Raw genomic sequence first — 21,866 nt, 5'->3', positions numbered from 1 at the left:
AATTTATATTTTTTATGATAGCATTAGAAAGATGGAAGGGTATTGTCTTTACTTAATCCTTAAATGTCTGTACTTTTCCATTGAAACTTCAATCATTTTAGTATTCTGTGCCATATAGAATCTTATGGCTGAACCCAGCTTGACATTTCAGAGCCATATGGTTCTATCTGCAATTGCAACCCCCTACATTTTTTTATTGTATTTTCAGTTTTTACAAATGTCTTAGGATTTTGATAGTCTGCACTTTACATACCTTTACAGTAGGGACCTTAATGGGTTTTGAAAGAAGAATTCACTACAAAATATTGCTTAGATCTTGGATGTGATATCTCAGAACGATGCTTTGCGCAGATACGTAGAACCTTAGTCCAAATGTCCCAAGCAAGATCTTATAGCAATTTGTAAGCCACCTTCACTCCTGCCAGAAGTATAATTCTTCTCAAGCATTTCGAATGGTTTATTTGACTGATATACACAGAAAACAGTTACATACAGGTAATATTATTTTATTTGAATTTCATTTTTCGGCCTTTCCTCTACTGCTCATTTAAAAAATATGGGTTTCTCAGCAATGCGTCTGAAGTGAATTGCGGATCCAATTCATTTTCTTCGGCTGTAAGTGCCTCTCATGGTCATTGTGTAATTTCTGTTTCATTCTGGCATCAGAGCACTCCTTGTGTGTGTCGTCTTTGCAATTCCAAGTATTCACAATAACATTTCTTGAAATCAGCAGTTGTGCTATTAGAGTATTGGGTAACACGAGTATGGTACAATTCCTTACAGTAAACAGGAAATGACTGGATGTTTTCCTTTGTAATGAGAGTCTCAGTCAATGTGGGTGCAAAATCAGTGATTCCCTGCTTCTACTGTTGAAAGAACACTGCTGTAATGGATGTTAATTTGGACTATTATACGGCCTATTCTGTTTGGTGACGTTTTGGTCATACTCTTTATATTTAGGGCCTCTGTGACTTGTTTCTTTTCACTCGTTTGAATCAAATAAAACCCAGCAAAAAAACATGTAGTTCAGTATACTGACTTTATTACTGTAATGTTATCATGGACACATGTAGACACTTCTTCTTATTTCCTCCATTCAAATACTGATACACCAACACCGTCTTACGTCACAAATGTAGACCCTCTCTGCTTATCATTCAAAATAAATACATTTTTGGTAATATACTAGTTTTCGATGTTCACATTTATTGAGTAATTTCGAGTGCAATGTCAATGAATTGCACAATGTTCCAGGAAGTAATACAATGAATGACTTTAATCTCATGTTTCTGTCCAAGTGTTTATTGACAATCTGCCTTGTTTATGAGGCTGATAAAAACAAGCAGTAGATGAGAGATGCAAAAGACTTGATGTAATGTCCCCTGGTTCCCACGGTGACTATGGAGCCCTGGCTTAGTTGCTCTGTGGAATTATCAGACGAGGAACAGCCCTGCCTACTGTTAGCTTTCTGTTTCTGAATAGCCCTCAGGTTGGACGTGGAATATCCTGCCCTCCACTCTGGGCACCAGAGCCACTCCCACCTCTTCCTCCAGACTCTCATTCTAGGATCTCTCAATGGCCGCAGAAACACCATCAGTACACACTCCAGGTTAGCTCTCAATCACAGATGTGATCAGCACAGTAATGAAAAACAGGACAGGAAGGACATTAGTCAGCTCTTGGAAATGAGTGTTATGAATGACAGAAGCAGCTGTGCTCACCAGACACAGAGGGGCTGCTGGACACCTTGATAAGGCCCATCATGTGACCAGACTTGCACCTCTTCATGCATCTGACTATCCGGCCAGACTCAAAGTGGTTGATAAGGACGGTTGACGGGATCTGATTTCCTGCTGTGCAGTAACAAAAGAGTGATCAAATGAAGATCCTACATCTGTAGATTGATAGCTTGTTTCTAACCTGGGTGCCAAACTCTTTCTGTATTCAACAAGTCTGCTCTGTAAAAAAAAGAAAGAAGAAAATAGAATATGGAGGTAATATTTCATATAAGCCAAAACTATGCCTGTGACTGAAACATAAAGAAAATGGAAGTTGTAATAACCTGAGTTTAAAAAAGCCACCTCAGCATGAGTGGCCTCCAGCATGGCATAGATGACCAGATTAACCAGGTAGCACTCTGCTCGTCTCACGGCGGCGTAGCGTCCATCCAAGGCCACTTCTATGTGGCACAGCACCTCTCCAAACATGTGCTGAGACAAGAGTGACATAAATTCATAAAACGTCAGCTTAGTGGCATCTGGCCAGGCTAGTAACACAGACACACTAAGCTGCAACAACAGAAAATCACCAGCATATTATCAGTGTATCCTTTCACACTCTGCTGGATTCCTGCATCTTCCTCAAGGTCTTTCATTGTGGCTATCTTTACACAGCCGTACTCGAAAGTCCAATCCTGGCCCTTCACGACACATCACTCTTCGAAATGTAACTGAACTCTGAGCCATTCTTCACAATCACAATCCCATTGACCTCCAGAACCCTGCACTCATGGTCATGTCCTCCCAGGATGAGATCCACACCTTTAGACTTGGATGCTAGCCTGATGCCATTACGCCACCTCATGTGTGTGAGTGCGATGCCCAGGTCAGCCCCTTTGTCCCTCAGCTCAGCAGACAGTCAATCTGCTGTCTCCACGTAGTCTATATACTTGATGTCGTTCTTGTCCACAGTGCCCAGGGTATCCATCCAGTCCTCCTCTACCAGGCCCATGAAATCGATCTTCAGGCCGTTCCACTCCAGGATGCTGCTGACCACGCCATGGACCAACGTTTCACTAGTGAACCTTTGAGTGCACAATTGTTGTTTGTTTACATTAAAATGAAACACTGGATGTAAAACAAGCGATAGCCCTTTAGGTACAACTGAAGATTTATTGACACTTGCGAAGTAATGTGCGCATAAGTGTGTTAACCCACCAGCATATATAGCCTAGTATTGCTCGGTGAAACTGACCTGTCATACACATTGTTAATGAACCATGGGAAGGGCATCATTTTAGTATGTTCTTCCAAGAGGTCCACACCTAAGTCAAATTCATGGTTGCCTTAGATGAAGACAATGAAACAACATTAAGGGCTATATTCAATCTGTAAAGCTGAAGTGTTACAGATTCCATAATAGAAATGTAAATGTGATTTCCAATTGGGGCAACCAATGCATAATTTACTGTGAATACAGTCTCTGCTAAAACGGGAACATTGCCTTTAAACCTGTAAACCTTTAAACCTGTAAACCTGAACTACCGCGATCCGGATTGAATTGAGCCCTTATTAGTTTTGCGGGATCTCTGTGTGAGTGAGTGAGAGTTGAGAGAGCTCTGTGTAATGAATTTGGAGAAAGGGATCCTCTCAGGATTATTTTTGTGTACAATTAAAATTAAGTAGTAATGCATGGTTGGAGAGAAGCACTTACCATACACGGCACAGTGGACTCCTAATTTATTTAGAACATCTACCATATGCTTTCCCTTGGTGACTGTGCTTAGCAAGGAAGGGCTCAGACAGTCACCGCTGAAAACTATCAACGGATTTAGCGACTGTAATACTTTTAGAGCAGTGGCAAACCTGGGGGAGAAAACCATAGCTAACATTTAGTTTTGTGAAATTCTAATGTTTACAAAGGCTAGCTAGATTGCCCGACGTTAGACAGAGTGAAATTTCAACCAGACTTGATCCAGCCAGCGGAAGTTCAAGTTAGTTAGGCCTAAGTGTTTTTTCAAAACGTTAGCTAGCTAACCTTTACCTTGCGGCCCCGCCAACCAGTTATTCTGGTCTTGCTTCTATTTCGTACACATAATTAATGTGTAAAATAGTGAGAACTACTTCCGGTTTGTTACATGGTACCTCTGTTTCCAAACTTGAGAGATTGTCATCCATTTGTATCAGGCTACTGCTGGTGATTGTTGCAGAACTTGCTCTCCTGTCTTTTGCCTTTTTTTTTGCGTAGAGGACGCACTAGAGCCAACTGTATGTTGTTAACTTGAATTTGTCTCCTTGGAGATAAATGGTCACGCAGCCTGAAGAGGAGCGCAAGAGACGCAATGAACAACCAACGCATTTCTACAATTTAGACCAAACAAACATCTAGTCTATTGTAACTCTTGTTTTAATTAGTTTAATTATGTTACATAAGAAATTAGAAACGGTCTAATTAGCCTACGCAAACACTGTGTTCAGGCGCAAGCGGTGTTGTAGCAATGCACTTTGGACACTGAATTGAATCTATTGTAGGTCGACACATAAAGGTCCAGACGTCATCTCGATATCCTGTTTTAACTGATATTTGACCATGTCACAAACTAACGTTAATTAATTAAGCTTACAAAACGTACATTTCTTTGAATTTTGGTTAAGTCTATAAACTGGGATGAACCAGACTTAGCCTAATAGTCATACCTTTAATTATTTTTTTCAAATTGGCCTACAGTTAGTTGTTTCATATTATAACCAATGTCCATGTTCGGTCTAGACTAGGCTATTTAACGAGAATACACATTTTACTCGAGCCTAATGAGAATACACATTTCACCCGAGCCTATAGGCTAGCCTATATCAATGAGTCTGGTTTGCTGGGTCCTATTAGTTAGTATTCCTGCCCTATGGGTGTGCAGTGTTGCCAGCCACGTCAGGCCTGTAGCAACTGCTCCGCTCGTCTCTTGTCTCACCAAGGCAAGGTTAGATACACGCTGGAGAAACTCGAAGAAAAAGACCTTGGGAACAAAATCGGCATATTGGCAACCAGGAATAGATTTCCAGTCGGTTTCCAGTGGGTTAGTGATGAAGCAGGTGTTAGAATTGCATTAAGTGACATTGCTTTTTTTATTTCGACGTTTTTGCGTTTCCAAAAGAGAGGGTTTGCATACATTGCTGAAGATACTATTCCATCCGTCTCATTAGTGTTTAATGGAAACGCGCAATTATAAGAAATGGTTGCATTTGGTGAATGCCAGTGAATGCGATTGCTTTCCACCGACCAACACAGCGGCGGTGCGCTAGGAAGGACACTTCAGCTAGCTGGATCCCGGGTCGGGTGTGTACATAGTATACGGTAACCGAAGCCTATCAGCTGTAGTGAAGGTGACTCGCGCCCCCTTTGCAGTCGAGGCAATGCGGAGAGGAGTCGCGAGCGCTCATCCGGTACTTCTGCGCTCTGAGAAATGCCTGCAAGCATTTCTGCTTTTTCTTACACTTTCTTAGACTTTTTCTTAGAGAGAAAAAATATCAGTTTTTTCTTAGACAGCAGAGAGAGGTAGAGAGAGAGCAATAATACACCACAGATAAACTGTCTCGTCACCAAAACAGCCTAGCCCACAAACGAAAGAGAGAACAGGATATTGGTGGTGGTGGTGGGGTTTAACGTTCTGTATTAGAGCTGTTTTACTACTGGATGTGTATGCATGAGTTCTGCACCGAATGGGCGCAAGAACCGCCCCAGATCCGCCGGGAACATCTTCCAGATCGGCAAGGCTTCCTACCGAGACCCGGAGAGGAGGGAGAGCACGGAGAGCACACGCAAAGCCCAGCGCGCCGTGACAGACTGTAGAATGGTAGGTATCGAGCTCGCGCCATTTACCTCACAATGTTTATTTCCTCTGTTCCTCTGCATGTTGCAGCTAATGTCGCGTGTTCATCCACCCCTTTCTTTATTTCTTTCTTGAAAGTAATTTCATCCGTTTGCACTGATATTGGCTGTAAACTGCAACAAACTGCAAATGCACCCCCCCCCCCTCCCCTCCATTGTATGTAGGCCTATTTTCTGGTGCAAATGAAATCCATTTGCGTTGCTGTTGTTGCAGAGAAGACAAATTGACCTGCTCATGTTTTTTTACACGTTTTTTTGTCATTGATTGCGATGGTGGGATTTGCATTTTGGAGCATCAAGTGTTGAATGCCCGACTGACGAGGATTGATTTAGGGTGATATCGCCTACATTCATTAGTGTTGTCTAACGGCTCTGTTTTGATGGACGCAGATGGCCACTGATTTGACAGGTGTTTGCAGAACCGTCCATATGTATTCTCTCCCCGCTCATACTGTGCACCAGTGAACGTCATTGAGTCTCAGTACCCGGAGAACAGCAGAATGCTCCTGAGTCTCGACCGCTGGTAGAAATGAAAAGCGTTGTCCCGTCCAAAGGATTCAATGCTCTACTTCGTTCGACGCACATAGCCCGAACTTAGCATAATGTGTTGTCATCAATTAATAATTAATAATTAATTAATTGTACATAGGTACGTTCACTTTGTCATTTCATATCCTATATACCTAATGTTGTTAGGCTAATCAATATGGATGCCTATCTTTTGTATTGTGGAGGTTAGAATAATACCCCTGTTCAGGGATCAGTGCTTTTTTGGAAATGGCTGTCAATTTATTCAAGATATGCTCTGGTTTAGAGAGGAACAATGGACTGAAAGGCGTGGAGCTGCTGTCCATAGGATGGTGCTGAATAGCTAAGGTAGTTATTGAACCTGCAGTGCGGAAGTCTTCATTGTGTGCCCACTGTAAAAACCTAAAGCTGCTAAATTGACAGCCCACCTGTGAAAAAAGTATGACTATTGCTATGATCTAACCTGCAAGTCAATATGTTGTTCTGGCAACTGCTGTCGCAAGTAGGCCTATTGCAACTGTGTCTGCTGGTGAAATGTTTACAATTGCCCATGAGAAAGCCACATGTGTACAGAGACCAAGAACCCAATGGTCACTCTGACAGAACTCCAGAATTCCTCTGTGGAGATGACAGAAACTTCCAGAAGGACAACCATCTCTGCAGCACTCCACCAATCAGTCCTTTATGGTAGAGTAACCAGACAGAAGCCACTCCTCAGTAAAAGGCACATGACAGCCTGCTTGGAGTTTGCCAAAAGACACATAGAGGACTCTCAGACCATGAAAAACAAGATTCTCTGTTCTGATATAACCAAGATTGAACTCTTTGAACTCTTTGGCCTGAATGCCAAGTGTCACATCTGGAGGAAACCTGGTACCATCCCTAAGGTGAAGTATGGTGGTGGCAGCATCATGCTGTGGGGAGGTTTTTCAGCGGCAGGGACTGGTAGACTAGTCAGGATCAAAGGAAAGATGAAAGGAGCAAAGTACAGAGAGATTCGTGTTGAAAACCTGCTCCAGAGCGCTCAGTACCTCAGACTGGGCAAAGGTTAACCTTCCAACAAGACAACGACCCTAAGCACACAGCCAAGACAATGCAGGAGTGGCTTCAGGACAAATCTCTGAGTGTCCTTGAGTGGCCCAGTCAGAACCCGGACTTGAACCTAATCGAACATCCATGGAGAGATCTGAAAATAGCTGTGCAGCAACGCTCCCCATCCAACCTGACAGAGCTTGACAGGATCTGAGAAGAATGGGAGAAACTCCCCAAATACAGGTGTGCCAAACTTGTAGCATCATACCCAAGAAGACTCAAGGCTGTAATCCAATGCCAAAGGCGCTTCAACAAAGTACTGAGTAAAGGGTCTGAATACTTATGTAAATGTGATATTTCAGTTTATTTTTTATAAATTGGCCCAAAAAATCTAAAAAACAGTTGTTGCTTTGTCATTATGGGGTATTGTGTGTTGATTGACCATCCATTTTAGAATAAGGCTGTAACGTAAAATTTGTTGGAAAAAGTCAAGATATCTAAACACTTTCCGAATGCACTTTACATGGAAGAACTTTGCAAGGTCTTGCTGTGGCTCGTGACAGAGGAACCTATATCCGAGGTCCAAATAATCTTAAATCATGTTTATTTAACTCCCCCCCCCCCCCCCCCCCCCCCCCAGATCGTCCAGGAGTTTAACACACTTGTGGCCCTGTATCGTGAACTGGTCATCTCCATTGGCGAGATCTCCGTCGACTGCCCCTCAATACGGGCCGAGATGCACAAGACGCGAACTAAAGGCTGTGAGATGGCAAGAGCTGCACACCAGAGCCTGTCAGTCATTTCGGGGTAAGTAGCTGTCGCTGTCCCTGGTGTTGAAAGACAACTATTGTTCTCTCTCACAGACATGGGCCTCAGCCTTCATTTAAAACCTCAGCTGATCTGTAAATGTTTGTGATTGCAGCGTAGAACACACTATGAATATGCATGTTTTTTAGATGTATGAACTTTATTTGGCAACAGAGTTTTAAATGACCCTATCTACCACAGGAATCCAGTTGTAATTTGTTTTGTAAGGTATTCCATAACTATGGTCCATTAAAACAAAAGATAGGATTTACCAAACTTTGTGGAGACAAGTGGGACCTCAAGAGTAAACCAACCCTGCCCAACGGATTTGGTATCTCAGATTTGTATATTTCAGCAGGGAAGTGAGTTTTTTTTTTAATAGATTTATTTTATTTCACCGTTATTTAACCAGGTAGGCAAGTTGAGAACAAGTTCTCATTTACAATTGCAACCTGGCCAAGATAAAGCAAAGCAGTTCGACACAGAGTTAAACATGGAGTAAAACAAACATACAGTCAATAATACAGTAGAAACAAGTCTATATACGATGTGAGCAAATGAGGTGAGATAAGGGGTACACTATACACAGTTGAAGTCTGAAGTTTACATACACTTAGGTTAGAATCATTAAAACTCATTTTTCAACCACTCCACAAATTCCTTGTTAACAAACTATAGTTTTGGCAAGTCGGTTAGGACATCTACTTTGTGCATGGCACAAGTAATTTTTTCAACAATTGTTTACAGAGAGATTATTTCACTTACAATTCACTGTATCACACTTCCAGTGGGTCAGAAGTTTACATACACTAAGTTGACTGTGCATTTAAACAGCTTGGAAAATTCCAGAAAATGATGTCATGGCTTTAGAAGCTTCTGATAGGCTAATTGACATAATTTGAGTCAGTTGGAGGTGTACCTCTGGATGTATATCAAGGCCTACCTTCAAACTCAGTGCCTCTTTGCTTGACATCATGGGAAAATCTAAATAAATCAGCCAAGACCTCAGACAAAAAATTGTAGACCTCCACAAGTTTGGTTCATCCTTGGGAGCAATTTCCAAATGCCTGAAGTTAACATTTTCATCTGTACAAACAATAGTACGCAAGTATAAACACCATGGGACCACGCAGCCGTCATACCACTCAGGAAGGAGAGGCGTTCTGTCTCCTAGAGATGAACGTACTTTGGTGCAAATCAATCCCAAAACAACATCAAAGGATCTTGTGGAGATTCTGGAGGAAACGGGAACAAAAATATCTTTATCCACAGTAAAACAAGTCCTATATCAACATAACCGAAAGGCTGCTCAGCAAGGAAGAAGCCACTTTTCCAAAACTACCATAAAAAAGCCAGACTACGGTTTGCAACTGCACATGGGGACAAAGATCATAATTTTTGGAAAAATGTCCTCTGGTCTGATGAAACAAAAATAGAACTGTTTGGCCATAATGACCATCGTTATGTTTGGAGGAAAAAGGGGGAGGCTTGCAAGCCGAAGAACACCATCCCAACCGTGAAGCACGGGGGTGGCAGCATCCTGTTGTGGGGGTGCTTTGCTGCAGGAGGGACTGGTGCACTTCACAAAATAGATGGCATCATGAGGGAGGAAAATGTGGTGGATATATTGAAGCAACATCTCAAGACATTAGTCAGGAAGTTAAAGCTTGGTCTTCCAAATGGACAATGAGCCAAAGCAAACTTCCCAAAGATGTGGCAAAATGGCTTAAGGACAACGAAGTCAAGGTATTGGAGTGGCCATCACAAAGCCCTGACCTCAATCGTATAGACAATCTGTGGGCAGAACTGAAAAACCGTGTGCGAGCCAGGAGACCGACAAACCTGACTCAGTTACACCAGCTCTGTCAGGAGGAATGGGCCAAAATTCACCCAACTTATTATGGGAAGCTTGTGGAAGGCTACCTGAAACATTTGACCCAAGTTAAATCATTTAAAGGCAATGCTACCAAATACTAATTGAGTGTAAGTAAACTTCTGACCCACTGGGAATGTGATGAAAGAAATAAAAGCTGAAATAAATTATTCTCTACTATTATTCTGACATTTCACATTCTTAAAATAAAGTGGTGATCCTAACTGACCTTAAACAGGGAATTTTTACTAGGATTAAATGTCAGGAATTGTGAAATACTGAGTTTAAATGTATTTGTCTAAGGTGTATGTAAACCTCCAACTTCAACTGTATACAAAAGTAGGCGGTCACCCCTTCAAATTTGTGGATTCTGATATTTCAGCCACAACCGTTGCTGACAGGTGTATAGAATCGAACACACAGCCATGCAATCTCCGTAGACAAACATTGGCAGTAGAATGGGCTTACTGAAGAGCTCAGTGACTTTCAACGTGGCCTCATAAGATGCCACCTTTCCAACAAGTCAGTACGTCAAATTTCTGCCCTGCTAGAGCTGCCCCGGTCAATTGTCGGTGCTGTTATTGTGAAGTGGAAACGTCTAGGAGCAGCAATGGCTCAGCCGCAATGTGATAGGCCACACAAGCTCACAGAATAGGACCGCCAAAATCAGATTGCAGCTTTAACAAAGCTTGGTCAACATTCGGTGTAAGGGCATACATAACCGTATCGTCTGCATACAGATGAATATTACATTATTTAATACATAGACCAATGTCATTTGTGTAAATAGTAACGAGAACGGGTAACAAAATCAGCACTTCATAATATCAAGGAATCTAGACTTGACACCATCAGAAGGCACACATTGTGTCATGTCTGTCAAATAGTTCTTAAACCATTTGCAAGACTCCTTATCCAGTTTTTGAATGAGTAGGAAAGGGTCAATGGTGTCAAATGCCTTGGAAAGGTCTATAAATAAGGCAGCACAATGTTTTATATGATCTAGGTAATTTAACACATCTTAAACAAGCATAGTGGCTGAAACAGTGATATGTCCAGATCTAAAAACAGATTAGTATATATTTAAAATAGTGAAGTTAAAAAGTTATTGAAAAACGTACCCTATTTCTCAGGCCCAGAATCTAGAATATGCATATAATTGTCAGGTTATGATAGAAAACACTCTAAAGTTTCCAAAACTGTCAAAATATTGTCTGTGAGTATAACAGAACTGATATTGCAGGCAAAACCCTGAGGAAAATCCAAAGAGGAAGTGCCTTCTATTTTGAAAACTCCCTGTTCCATTGCATGCCTTCCCTCCATTTAAAGGGATATCAACCAGATTCCTTTCCCTATGGCTTCCACATGGTGTAAACAGTCTTTAGACATAGTTTCAGCCTTTTTATTCTGAAAAATGAGCGAGAACTATCACATCGCGTCAGTGGATGGCTGGGTGCCAGCAGACTTTTGTATGCGCCAACAGCTTGGAGCAGACATTTTCTCTCCTATTGAAAAAGCTACTGTCCGGTTGAAATATTATCGATTATTTATTGTAAAAACGACCTGAGGATTGATTATAAAAAAACGTTTGACATGTTTCTACAAACTTTACGGATACTATTTGGAAATTTCTTCTCCCCCGTCGTGACCACTCGAGCCTGTGGATTACTGAACATAACTCGCAAACCAAATGGAGGTATTTTGGATATAAAAATAATCTTTATGGAACAAAAGGAACATTTATTGTGTAACTCGGAGTCTCGTGAGTGCAAACATCCGAAGATCATCAAAGGTAAGCGATTCATTTTATTGCTTTTCTGACTTTCGTGACCAATCTACTTTGCTGCTAGCTGTTTAATGTTTTGTCTGCTGAGAGAGATGTCCTTACATAAACACTTGGATAGCTTTCACTGTAAAGCTTTTTTGAAATCTGACACACCAGGTGGTTTAACAACAAGCTACGTTGTGTTTTGCTATATTGCACTTGTGATTTCATAAAAATTTAATATTTTTAGTAATTTAATTTGAATTTGGCACTCTGCAATTCAGCGGATGTTGATGAAAATGATCCCGTTTGGTTCGCCAAGAAGTTGGGATGACCACTGGGATTTGGTCAGGGATTCTAATACCTTGTCTAGTCAAGATAACTTGAAGATTGGGCAGTAAGGATTTTTGCCCTTACTGTATGTAGGGGGAGGACATGAATGTGCCTCTTTCCAAATCTTAGGGATAACACCAGTAGCAATTATTAAATAAAAAATACAGGTTAAAGATTCAACAATGAGTGGGGCAGAGAGCGGTAGTAAGAAGGGGTCAGGTGAATCAACCCTGTGGATGTTTTACATCGATATTTAGCAAGGCACTTAATACATTATAGACATCAAATGGTTGAAATGAAATAAATGATGTGAGTCTGTTTGAGCATCATTCTTTACAATCTGTTCTGAGGTGACAAAAGGACTGCCTGTTTTGGAATGACATACAGTGCCTTGCGAAAGTATTCGGCCCCCTTGAACTTTGCGACCTTTTGCCACATTTCAGGCTTCAAACATAAAGATATAAAACTGTATTTTTTTGTGAATAATCAACAACAAGTGGGACACAATCATGAAGTGGAACGACATTTATTGGATATTTCAAACTTTTTTAACAAATCAAAAACTGAAAAATTGGGCATGCAAAATTATTCAGCCCCCTTAAGTAAATACTTTAGCGCCACCTTTTGCTGCGATTACAGCTGTAAGTCGCTTGGGGTATGTCTCTATCAGTTTTGCACATCGAGAGACTGACATTTTTTCCCATTCCTCCTTGCAAAACAGCTCGAGCTCAGTGAGGTTGGATGGAGAGCATTTGAACAGCAGTTTTCAGTTCTTTCCACAGATTCTCGATTGAATTCAGGTCTGGACTTTGACTTGGCCATTCTAACACCTGGATATGTTTATTTTTGAACCATTCCATTGTAGATTTTGCTTTATGTTTTGGATCATTGTCTTGTTGGAAGACAAATCTCTGTCCCAGTCTCAGGTCTTTTGCAGACTCCATCAGGTTTTCTTCCAGAATGGTCCTGTATTTGGCTCCATCCATCTTCCCATCATTTTTAACCATCTTCCCTGTCCCTGCTGAAGAAAAGCAGGCCCAAACCATGATGCTGCCACCACCATGTTTGACAGTGGGGATGGTGTGTTCATTGTGATGAGCTGTGTTGCTTTTACGCCAAACATAACGTTTTGCATTGTTGCCAAAAAGTAACATTTTGGTTTCATCTGACCAGAGCACCTTCTTCCACATGTTTGGTGTGTCTCCCAGGTGGCTTGTGGCAAACTTTAAACAACACTTTTTATGGATATCTTTAAGAAATGGCTTTCTTCTTGCCACTCTTCCATAAAGGCCAGATTTGTGCAATATACGACTGATTGTTGTCCTATGGACAGAGTCTCCCACCTCAGCTGTAGATCTCTGCAGCTCATCCAGAGTGATCATGGGCCTCTTGGCTGCATCTCTGATCAGTCTTCTCCTTGTATGAGCTGAAAGTTTAGAGGGACGGTCAGGTCTTGGTAGATTTGCAGTGGTCTGATACTCCTTCCATTTCAATATTATCGCTTGCACAGTGCTCCTTGGGATGTTTAAAGCTTGGGAAATCTTTTTGTATCCAAATCCGGCTTTAAACTTCTTCACAACAGTATCTCGGACCTGCCTGGTGTGTTCCTTGTTCTTCATGATGCTCTCTGCGCTTTTAACGGACCTCCGAGACTATCACAGTGCAGGTGCATTTATACGGAGACTTGATTACACACAGGTGGATTGTATTTATCATCATTAGTCATTTAGGTCAACATTGGATCATTCAGAGATCCTCACTGAACTTCTGGAGAGAGTTTGCTACACTGAAAGTAAAGGGGCTGAATAATTTTGCACGCCCAATTTTTCAGTTTTTGATTTGTTAAAAAAGTTTGAAATATCCAATAAATGTCGTTCCACTTCATGATTGTGTCCCACTTGTTGTTGATTCTTCACAAAAAACATTTGGTCTAGTATGGGACTAGTATGTCAACCTGCGGTGGCAACAACAGGGTGGGGTTTTGTTTAAAAGATTTGACCACTTTGCAGAAGTTGACTGGATTACCACCGCTCTCCAATACACAATTCAATAAATATGTTGATTTGGCTTTATTAACCAGAGATATACAGTGGGGCAAAAAAGTATTTGGTCAGGCACCAATTGTGCAAGTTCTCCCACTTAAGAGGCCTGTAATTTTCATCATAGGTACACTTCAACTATGACAGACAAAATGAGAAAAAAAAATCCAGGAAATCACATTGTAGGATTTATAATGAATTATTTGCAAATTATGGTGGAAAATAAGTATTTGGTCACCTACAAACAAGCAAGATTTCTGGCTCTCACAGACCTGTAACTTCTTTAAGAGGCTCCTCTGTCCTCCACTCGTTACCTGTATTAATGGCACCTGTTTGAAGTTGTTATCAGTATAAAAGACACCTGTCCACAACCTCAAACAGTCACACTCCAAACTCTACTATGGCCAAGACCAAAGAGCTGTCAAAGGACACCAGAAACAAAATTGTAGACCTGCACCAGGCTGGGAAGACTGAATCTGCAATAGGTAAGCAGCTTGGTTTGAAGAAATCAACTGTGGGAGCAATTATTAGGAAATGGAAGACATACAAGACCACTGATAATCTCCCTCGATCTGGGGCTCCACGCAAGATCTCTCCCCGTGGGGTCAAAATGATCACAAGAACGGTGAGCAAAAATCCCAGAACCACACGGGGGGACCTAGTGAATGACCTGCAGAGAGCTGGGACCAAAGTAACAAAGCCTACCATCAGTAATACAATACGCCGCCAGGGACTCAAATCCTGCAGTGCCAGACGTGTCCCCCTGCTTAAGCCAGTACATGTCCAGGCCCGTCTGAAGTTTGCTAGAGAGCATTTGGATGATCCAGAAGAAGATTGGGAGAATTGGGAGGCAGGTTAGCCTAGTGGTTAGAGCGTTGGACTAGTAACCGAAAGGTTGCAAGTTCAAATCCCCGAGCTGACAAGGTACAAATCTGTCGTTCTGCCCCTGTACAGGCAGTTAACCCACTGTTCCTAGGCCGTCATTGAAAATAAGAATTTGTTCTTAACTGACTTGCCTAGTAAAATAAAGGCAATTTTTTTTTTTTTTAATGTCATATGGTCAGATGAAACCAAAATATAACTTTTTGGTAAAAACTCAACTTGTCGTGTTTGGAGGACAAAGAATGCTGAGTTGCATCCAAAGAACACCATACCTACTGTGAAGCATGGGGGTGGAAACATCCATGCTTTGGGGCTGTTTTTCTGCAAAGGGACCAGGACGACTGATCCGTGTAAAGGAAAGAATGAATGGGGCCATGTATCGTGAGATTTTGAGTGAAAACCTCCTTCCATCAGCAAGGGCATTGAAGAAGAAACGTGGCTGGGTCTTTCAGCATGACAATGATCCCAAACACACCGCCCGGGCAACAAAGGAGTGGTCTAGCCAGTCTCCAGATCTCAACCCCATAGACAATCTTTGGAGGGAGTTGAAAGTCCGTGTTGCCCAGCAACAGCCCTAAAACATCACTGCTCTAGAGGAGATCTGCATGGAGGGATGGGCCAAAATACCAGCAACCGTGTGTGAAAACCTTGTGAAGACTTACAGAAAACGTTTGACCTCTGTCATTGCCAACAAAGGGTATATAACAAAGTATTGAGAAACTTTTGTTATTGACTAAATACTTATTTTCCACCATAATTTGCAAATAAATTCATAAAAAATCCTACAATGTGATTTTCTGGATTTTTTTTCTTCTCATTTTGTCTGTCATAGTTGAAGTGCTAGGTAAAGTGTTGAAGTGCTAAGTCCATGCTAGGTAAAGCTCCGCCTTATCTCAGTTCACTGGTCACGATGGCAACACCCACCCGTAGCACACGCTTCAGCAGGTGTATCTCACTGACCATCCCTAAAGCCAACACCTCATTTGGCCGCCTTTCCTTCCAGTTCTCTGCTGCCTGTGACTGGAACGAATTGCAAAAATCGCTGAAGTTGGAGACTTTTATCTCCCTCGCCAACTTTAAACATCTGCTATCTGAGCAGCTAACCGATCGCTGCAGCTGTACATAGTCCATCGGTAAATAGCCCACCCAATTTACCTACCTCATCCCCATACTGTTTTTATTTATTTACTTTTCTGCTCTTTTGCACACCAGTATCTCTACCTGCACATGACCATTTTATCATTTATCACACCAGTGTTAATCTGCTAAATTGTAATTATTCGCCTACCTCATGCCTTTTGCACACAATGTATATAGCCTCTTTTTTTTCTTTTTTCTACTGTGTTATTGACTTGTTTATTGTTTACTCCATGTGTAACTTTGTTGTCTGTTCACACTGCTATGCTTTATCTTGGCCAGGTCGCAGTTGTAAATGAGAACTTGTTCTCAACTAGCCTACCTGGTTAAATAAAGGTGAAATAAAAAAGTGTACCTATGATGAAAATTACAGGCCTCTCATCGTTTTAAGTGGGAGAACTTGCACAATTGGTGGCTGACTAAATACTTTTTTGCCCCACTGTATATGATAAAGAGAGAGTAGCAGCAGCGTAGAAAGAGGGGCTGGGGGGGGCACACAATCCAAATAGTCCGGGTAGCCATTTGATGACCTGTTCAGTAGTCTTATGGCGTGGGGGTAAAAACTGTTGAAGCCTTTTTGTCCTAGACTTGGCACTCCGGTACCTCTTGCCATGCGGTAGTAGAGAGAACAGTCTATGACTGGTGTGGCTGGGGTCTTTGACAATATTCGGGGCCTTCCTCTGACACTGCCTGGTGTAGAGGTCCTGCTTTTTCTTGTAGTCTACAATCATCTCCTTAGTCTTGGTTACGTTGAAGGATAGGTTGTTTTTCTGGCACCACCCGGCCAGGTCTCTGACCTCCTCCCTATAGGCTGTCTTGTCGGTGATCAGGCCTACCACTGTTGTGTTGTCTGCGAACGGAATGATGGTGTTGGAGTCATACACATAACATGATGCGTAACATGATGCAGCCAACACCATGCTTAAAAATATTAATTGTAGTACTCAATGATGTGTTGTTTTGGTGCCCTTTTTCACTAGGCATTGGAAAACCTCCCTGCTCTTTGTGGTTGAAATTCACTGCTCGGTTAAGGGACCTTACAGATAATTGTATGTGTGGGGTATAGAGATGAGAGTCATTAGAAAATCATGTTAAATACTATTATTGCACACACAGTGAGTCCATGCAACTTGTTAAGCAAATTTTTACTCCTATGTAGGCTTGCCATAACAAAAGGATTGAATACTCATTGACTTAAGACATTTCATTTTTTCTTCATTTGTAAACATCTTATCTCATGGGTAATCTCGATATTGATTGCCATTTGTGTGTTGGTCCCACAGGCCTGAGGACGGCGAGATCCACCCAGAGATCTGCAGGCTCTTCATCCAGCTGCAATGCTGTCTGGAGATGTACATCACGGAGATGCTCAAGTCTGTCTGTCTGCTGGGGTCCCTGCAGCTCCACAGGAAAGGTAGGGAATGCCTCACAAAAAACAACATGAAATTATAACCTGACGTATAGCCTTTATAGCACTATCATAGCCAGAGACGTGAAGCCTACATAGGTCTGCTTGTCTGATGGGATCCCTGAAGCTGCACAGGACAGCTAGAGAACACTATCTTTACACAGATTGAAATCTAATCCAATTTCAGCTACAATTCACTGTTTACTAGGGCTGTAATGCTACACATATTTGTACCGATTGGTTCGGTCCACACTGTGAACCTGAATGAATACATAATTTATTTTGTTTACAAAAATAAAAACACTAGGCTTGTAGGCTTAGCCTACGCTGTGTTGCATGCCATTACCTCGTAAGTAAATCTGAGCTGAATACGTTAAAACAACTACAGCCTATGTGCACATAATGAAAAGGAATTAAAAGTTAAATGAGAAGTATATGCTATAACTTAACAAGAGCCAACAGGTAGGCTGCTATTTAATCTGAATGGAAGTGTAGTTATTTGTAACTGTAGGACAGGAAGAAGGCCCATGCAGACTCAATTAGCCTGCTCTTCCTTGCACTGTATCAGGTCTGGTTAATAAAATGGCTTACAAATGGGCTTTTCTGCTGCTTCCCTCACTCGGATCCGACAACGTCTATATTGAAAAATGTATTTATGCATATTTGTCCGGGTGGGAAAGCCCCATTTCCATTACAGAACTAGTCCAACTTTTTAGACCTTTATTTGAGGCCCAAAATAACAGTCCCTGTCACAATAGACAATGCCAGGAACATTGTGAATGATGTCACATAAACTGGACTTGGGCCACAAATAGGGTGCTTTTTAATTTTTAACGTATTATGCCAAAGAAACAAAAATAAACTACAGTAACTGTTGAATTTCATTTTTTAATTTTTTTGTATTGCAACCGTGACCCTAAAACCTCCTATATATATATATATATCGAACTTTGGGTTTGGTGAACTATTACACCCGTACTGTTTACTGTGTAAAACATGTAATTACTGTTACATTACTATTATTATTAAGTGTGTGTGTGTGTGTGTTCCAGGGAAAGATTCCTGTGGGCCTTCCAGGATTGACAGTAAGGTAGATGAGAGCTCAGACATACCCATTCTAGAAGACACCTCCTCCTCCCCAATGGATTGTCATCAGCTCTGCTGGCTAGTCACCACAGACATAGACAATACTGAGAGGTGGGCCTATTGTGTGTGTGTGTGTGCGTGCGTTGGTGTTATTACCATAATTCTGAATACATCAGCAAGACACATATTAGCACTATGTAAATATGATTTCATAGGGACATGAGAGAGATGAAGAACCTTCTCAGTAAACTCAGGGAGACGATGCCTTTACCACTAAAGAACCAAGGTAGGGCCTCGACTGGAGCGCACATATGGTTTCTATATGCTTGGATCTTATGTGCGTTACACACACCGTTGAAATGACTTTGAAATGAGTTTGAACTTAGAATTGTCTTGTCTGTGTTTGTACCCAGATGACAGCAGCTTGCTGAACCTGACTCCTTACCCACTGGTCGGACAGAGGAAGAGGCGGTTCTTTGGGCTCTGTTGCCTGGTAACCAGCTAAGGGCCCCGCCTTCCTGGGTTGAAGGAGCAACGGTGACGTTTTACTTGAAGTGTCGTTCATGGCACAACCATAAGTGTCCAAAGAAAATCGTAGTGTCATAAGACATGCAAAAATGTGACAACATTTTTATCAAAACCTATGTAAAATAGAATGACTTATATTTGCCTGTCATGACCAATATATTTATTTTGCTTTATGACATAGTGTCATAAGATATTGACAGTCATAACAGTGCCCCATAACGGAAATAGCATAGTATGTCATGTTTTGGAATGTGTTATGACCCTTATGATGCAATTATGACACTGTTATGTATGTGTGATGAACAACACATCACGTGAAGCATTACTTTGGCAACAAAGACACCCATTAACCACAATCCTTCACCACTTGTGTCTCCCACCGATCTATTACTGCCATTTCCAATATACGATTACATTTCTCTCTTTTGTTAAAAAGGCTACCTACCCCATTTTATAATTTAATTTTGTAATACAAAGATGAATTATAATTGCAATGTAATGAAATGAAGAGTCATAAACATATTTTAAATGTATTACAACTGATTTTCCTTTTGTCAGAGGTTTTCAGGAGAGAAGGGACCATTTGAAACAGTAGGCAGGTTTCCATTGACCCAGGTTTATTCGACAAAGGCAAAGTCGCAAAAGAAAATATTGCGACATGTGTAATGGAAATGGCAGATATTGTCCTGACTTTCAAGAATACCTGAATTGTTTCGCCTTGCTTTTCTGGTTGGCAGGAAAGTTTCACAATCCAATTGTTTCAGATCTGCAGGAGTGAAAGTTTAAAATATGGCTAATATTAGTAAATTATTGCATTCTTTCCATGCTGGCTTTTGCAGGCTACCTGAGACATGAAACAAATAGCTGGCATACAGGCTGTTGCCAATTTATTAATGTGTCATTTGCCTAAATGGGTAATGGAAACACTTCAACCACTACATTTTATTCGACACGTTAGGTTTTAACGGAAAAATATATATTTTTTAGTTGTGACGTCATTATGCCCAGCTGTTTTTATTGAAACAAGATAGTAAAATTGAAACAAATTGACAAGTTAATGGAAACAGCTACTGTCAACATTATTTTCTTCCATAAAGCTGAATTGATGAATGAATGGTGTGTGTGTGTGGGACACAATATGATCTGCAAGTTGGTGTCAAAAACAATGTTACCAAGTACAACACTTGCAGTATATATGGACACACTGCTAGATAGAAGGTATGGAGCAGACCAGAGCACAAAGTCTTGTTTCGCTCTCTGTTTTCCATTTCTTGCCGTCCCTGTACTTTCTGTACTGACCTTTTATTTAGTCTTCCAGGAACAAAACATCTGCACCCAACTTTTACTTTCCATCTTCAAGGAGGAATATACTATACAATACTCAAAAAAGATAAACTCCTTTGCACATGCAATATCTATCTTTAAATTGAGACCTTAGAATTGTGTATATACATACTCTCTAAGCGATGCGCTCTGAATTATTTTCCCGGTCGGGATAGTGTGGTGAAGTCTTGGTTGGCATAAGCAGGTGGCGTCTCCCTCTGTAAGGCACAGTCAGTGCGGGGCAGTGGGGACTCAGCATGGGTCTTGCTTATTAATAATAGTGCTAAATGTGTAGGGCATGGAGAAGGTACAGTACTGTAGTCAAAGCTGAAATAAAAAGTTATGTTATTTTACACTGTTAATAAACCTTTTTATTTAAACTGACTGATCTGTTTTTTAGTCTCTCTTAATTCTGTATAAGGCCCTATTCAGACTTGAGATAAGTTGACCTTTACTTAAAGATGCAGTCCAGGATCTTAAGACTTTAAAACCTCTACAGGATCGGTGTAACCCCCGTGGGACGGTTGAGCTAACGTAGGCTAATGTGGTTAGCATGAGGTTTGTAAGTAACAAAAAAAATCCTTAAGAGGTTTTAATATGACAACAATCGGAATAACATTAATTTTGTCTTCTATGTAAAGACACTATCAAAAAACTAACACTCACCACAACAAAAAATATAGTAAAATGTACCAAGTATAATATATTATACTTATAAATATTTTTTTAAATAAAAAATGTGACCAGACAATATTCAGAAAGTATTTCAAAACCCACACAAAGTAGGCTTCGTGATTGACAATGATTCTTACTTCTGTAACAATGTAAAAATGCTAACAGCTATTCAGAGACTATTTCTCAATAAGATTCAGTACAGACCAGGCCTGACACAAAAAGTTGAAATGGTAGCCTACTTTGACAATTCAGTGAATGCCACAAGTATTAGATAAGGAGAGAAAATACCATACACAACTGTTCTAAGACCATAAAAAAAATTACACAATTTACCTATACGATATGTAGGACAAATGTCACACGGTCACTTGAGTGTTTGCATTAAGCCTCCAACATGCTATGAAACTTCTTCAAGAACGGCCTCATCCTACAAAGTGGCACAAAATGTCAAAATAGTACTTTGACAACAATTAATTAATTGCAACAAGTATTAGATAAAGATTCAGCTTAAAAATCTAAACGCACCCACACAAAGTAAGCTATTTGACAAGCTTCAAACTTCTGTGACAATGTACAAATGCAAACAACCATTCAGAGACTATTTAAAAATGTAGGTAACCTCTCAAAATAACATTTAGTATGGATAAAATTCAGTATTAAGTATTAAATAGGGAAATATTCAGAGAAAAACAAAAAAGTATACAAAGATGGACACTGATACAAAGAGAAGATACAAAACACAATTTCCCTATAAGATTTGGAGGACAAATTAATACAGTATTTCACACTCACATTAGTGTTTACATTTTGCCTACATCATGTCATGAAACTTCTGGAAGCACACGGCCT

The 21,866-nt window shown here is 40.8% G+C and overlaps 1 protein-coding gene across 1 annotated transcript; it reads left to right on the top strand.

Annotated features, from left to right (window-relative positions):
* The first annotated feature begins 4,440 nt into the window (after nt 1-4,440).
* Nucleotides 4,441-20,726, top strand: rgs7bpa (regulator of G protein signaling 7 binding protein a). Its single transcript, XM_031806421.1, has 6 exons — nt 4,441-5,566; nt 7,802-7,968; nt 17,281-17,411; nt 18,458-18,602; nt 18,707-18,777; nt 18,905-20,726. The coding sequence occupies exons 1-6, from the start codon at nt 5,417-5,419 to the stop codon at nt 18,994-18,996; spliced, it is 756 nt and encodes a 251-aa protein (XP_031662281.1). The 5' UTR covers nt 4,441-5,416; the 3' UTR covers nt 18,997-20,726.
* Nucleotides 20,727-21,866: the final 1,140 nt, after the last annotated feature.

This window comes from Oncorhynchus kisutch, linkage group LG3 (assembly GCF_002021735.2).
Source record: "Oncorhynchus kisutch isolate 150728-3 linkage group LG3, Okis_V2, whole genome shotgun sequence".
Classification (NCBI taxonomy): Eukaryota; Metazoa; Chordata; class Actinopteri; order Salmoniformes; family Salmonidae; genus Oncorhynchus; species Oncorhynchus kisutch.
The sequence above is the reverse complement of the archived record's forward strand: the minus strand, read 5'-3'. Positions and strand labels throughout refer to the sequence as shown.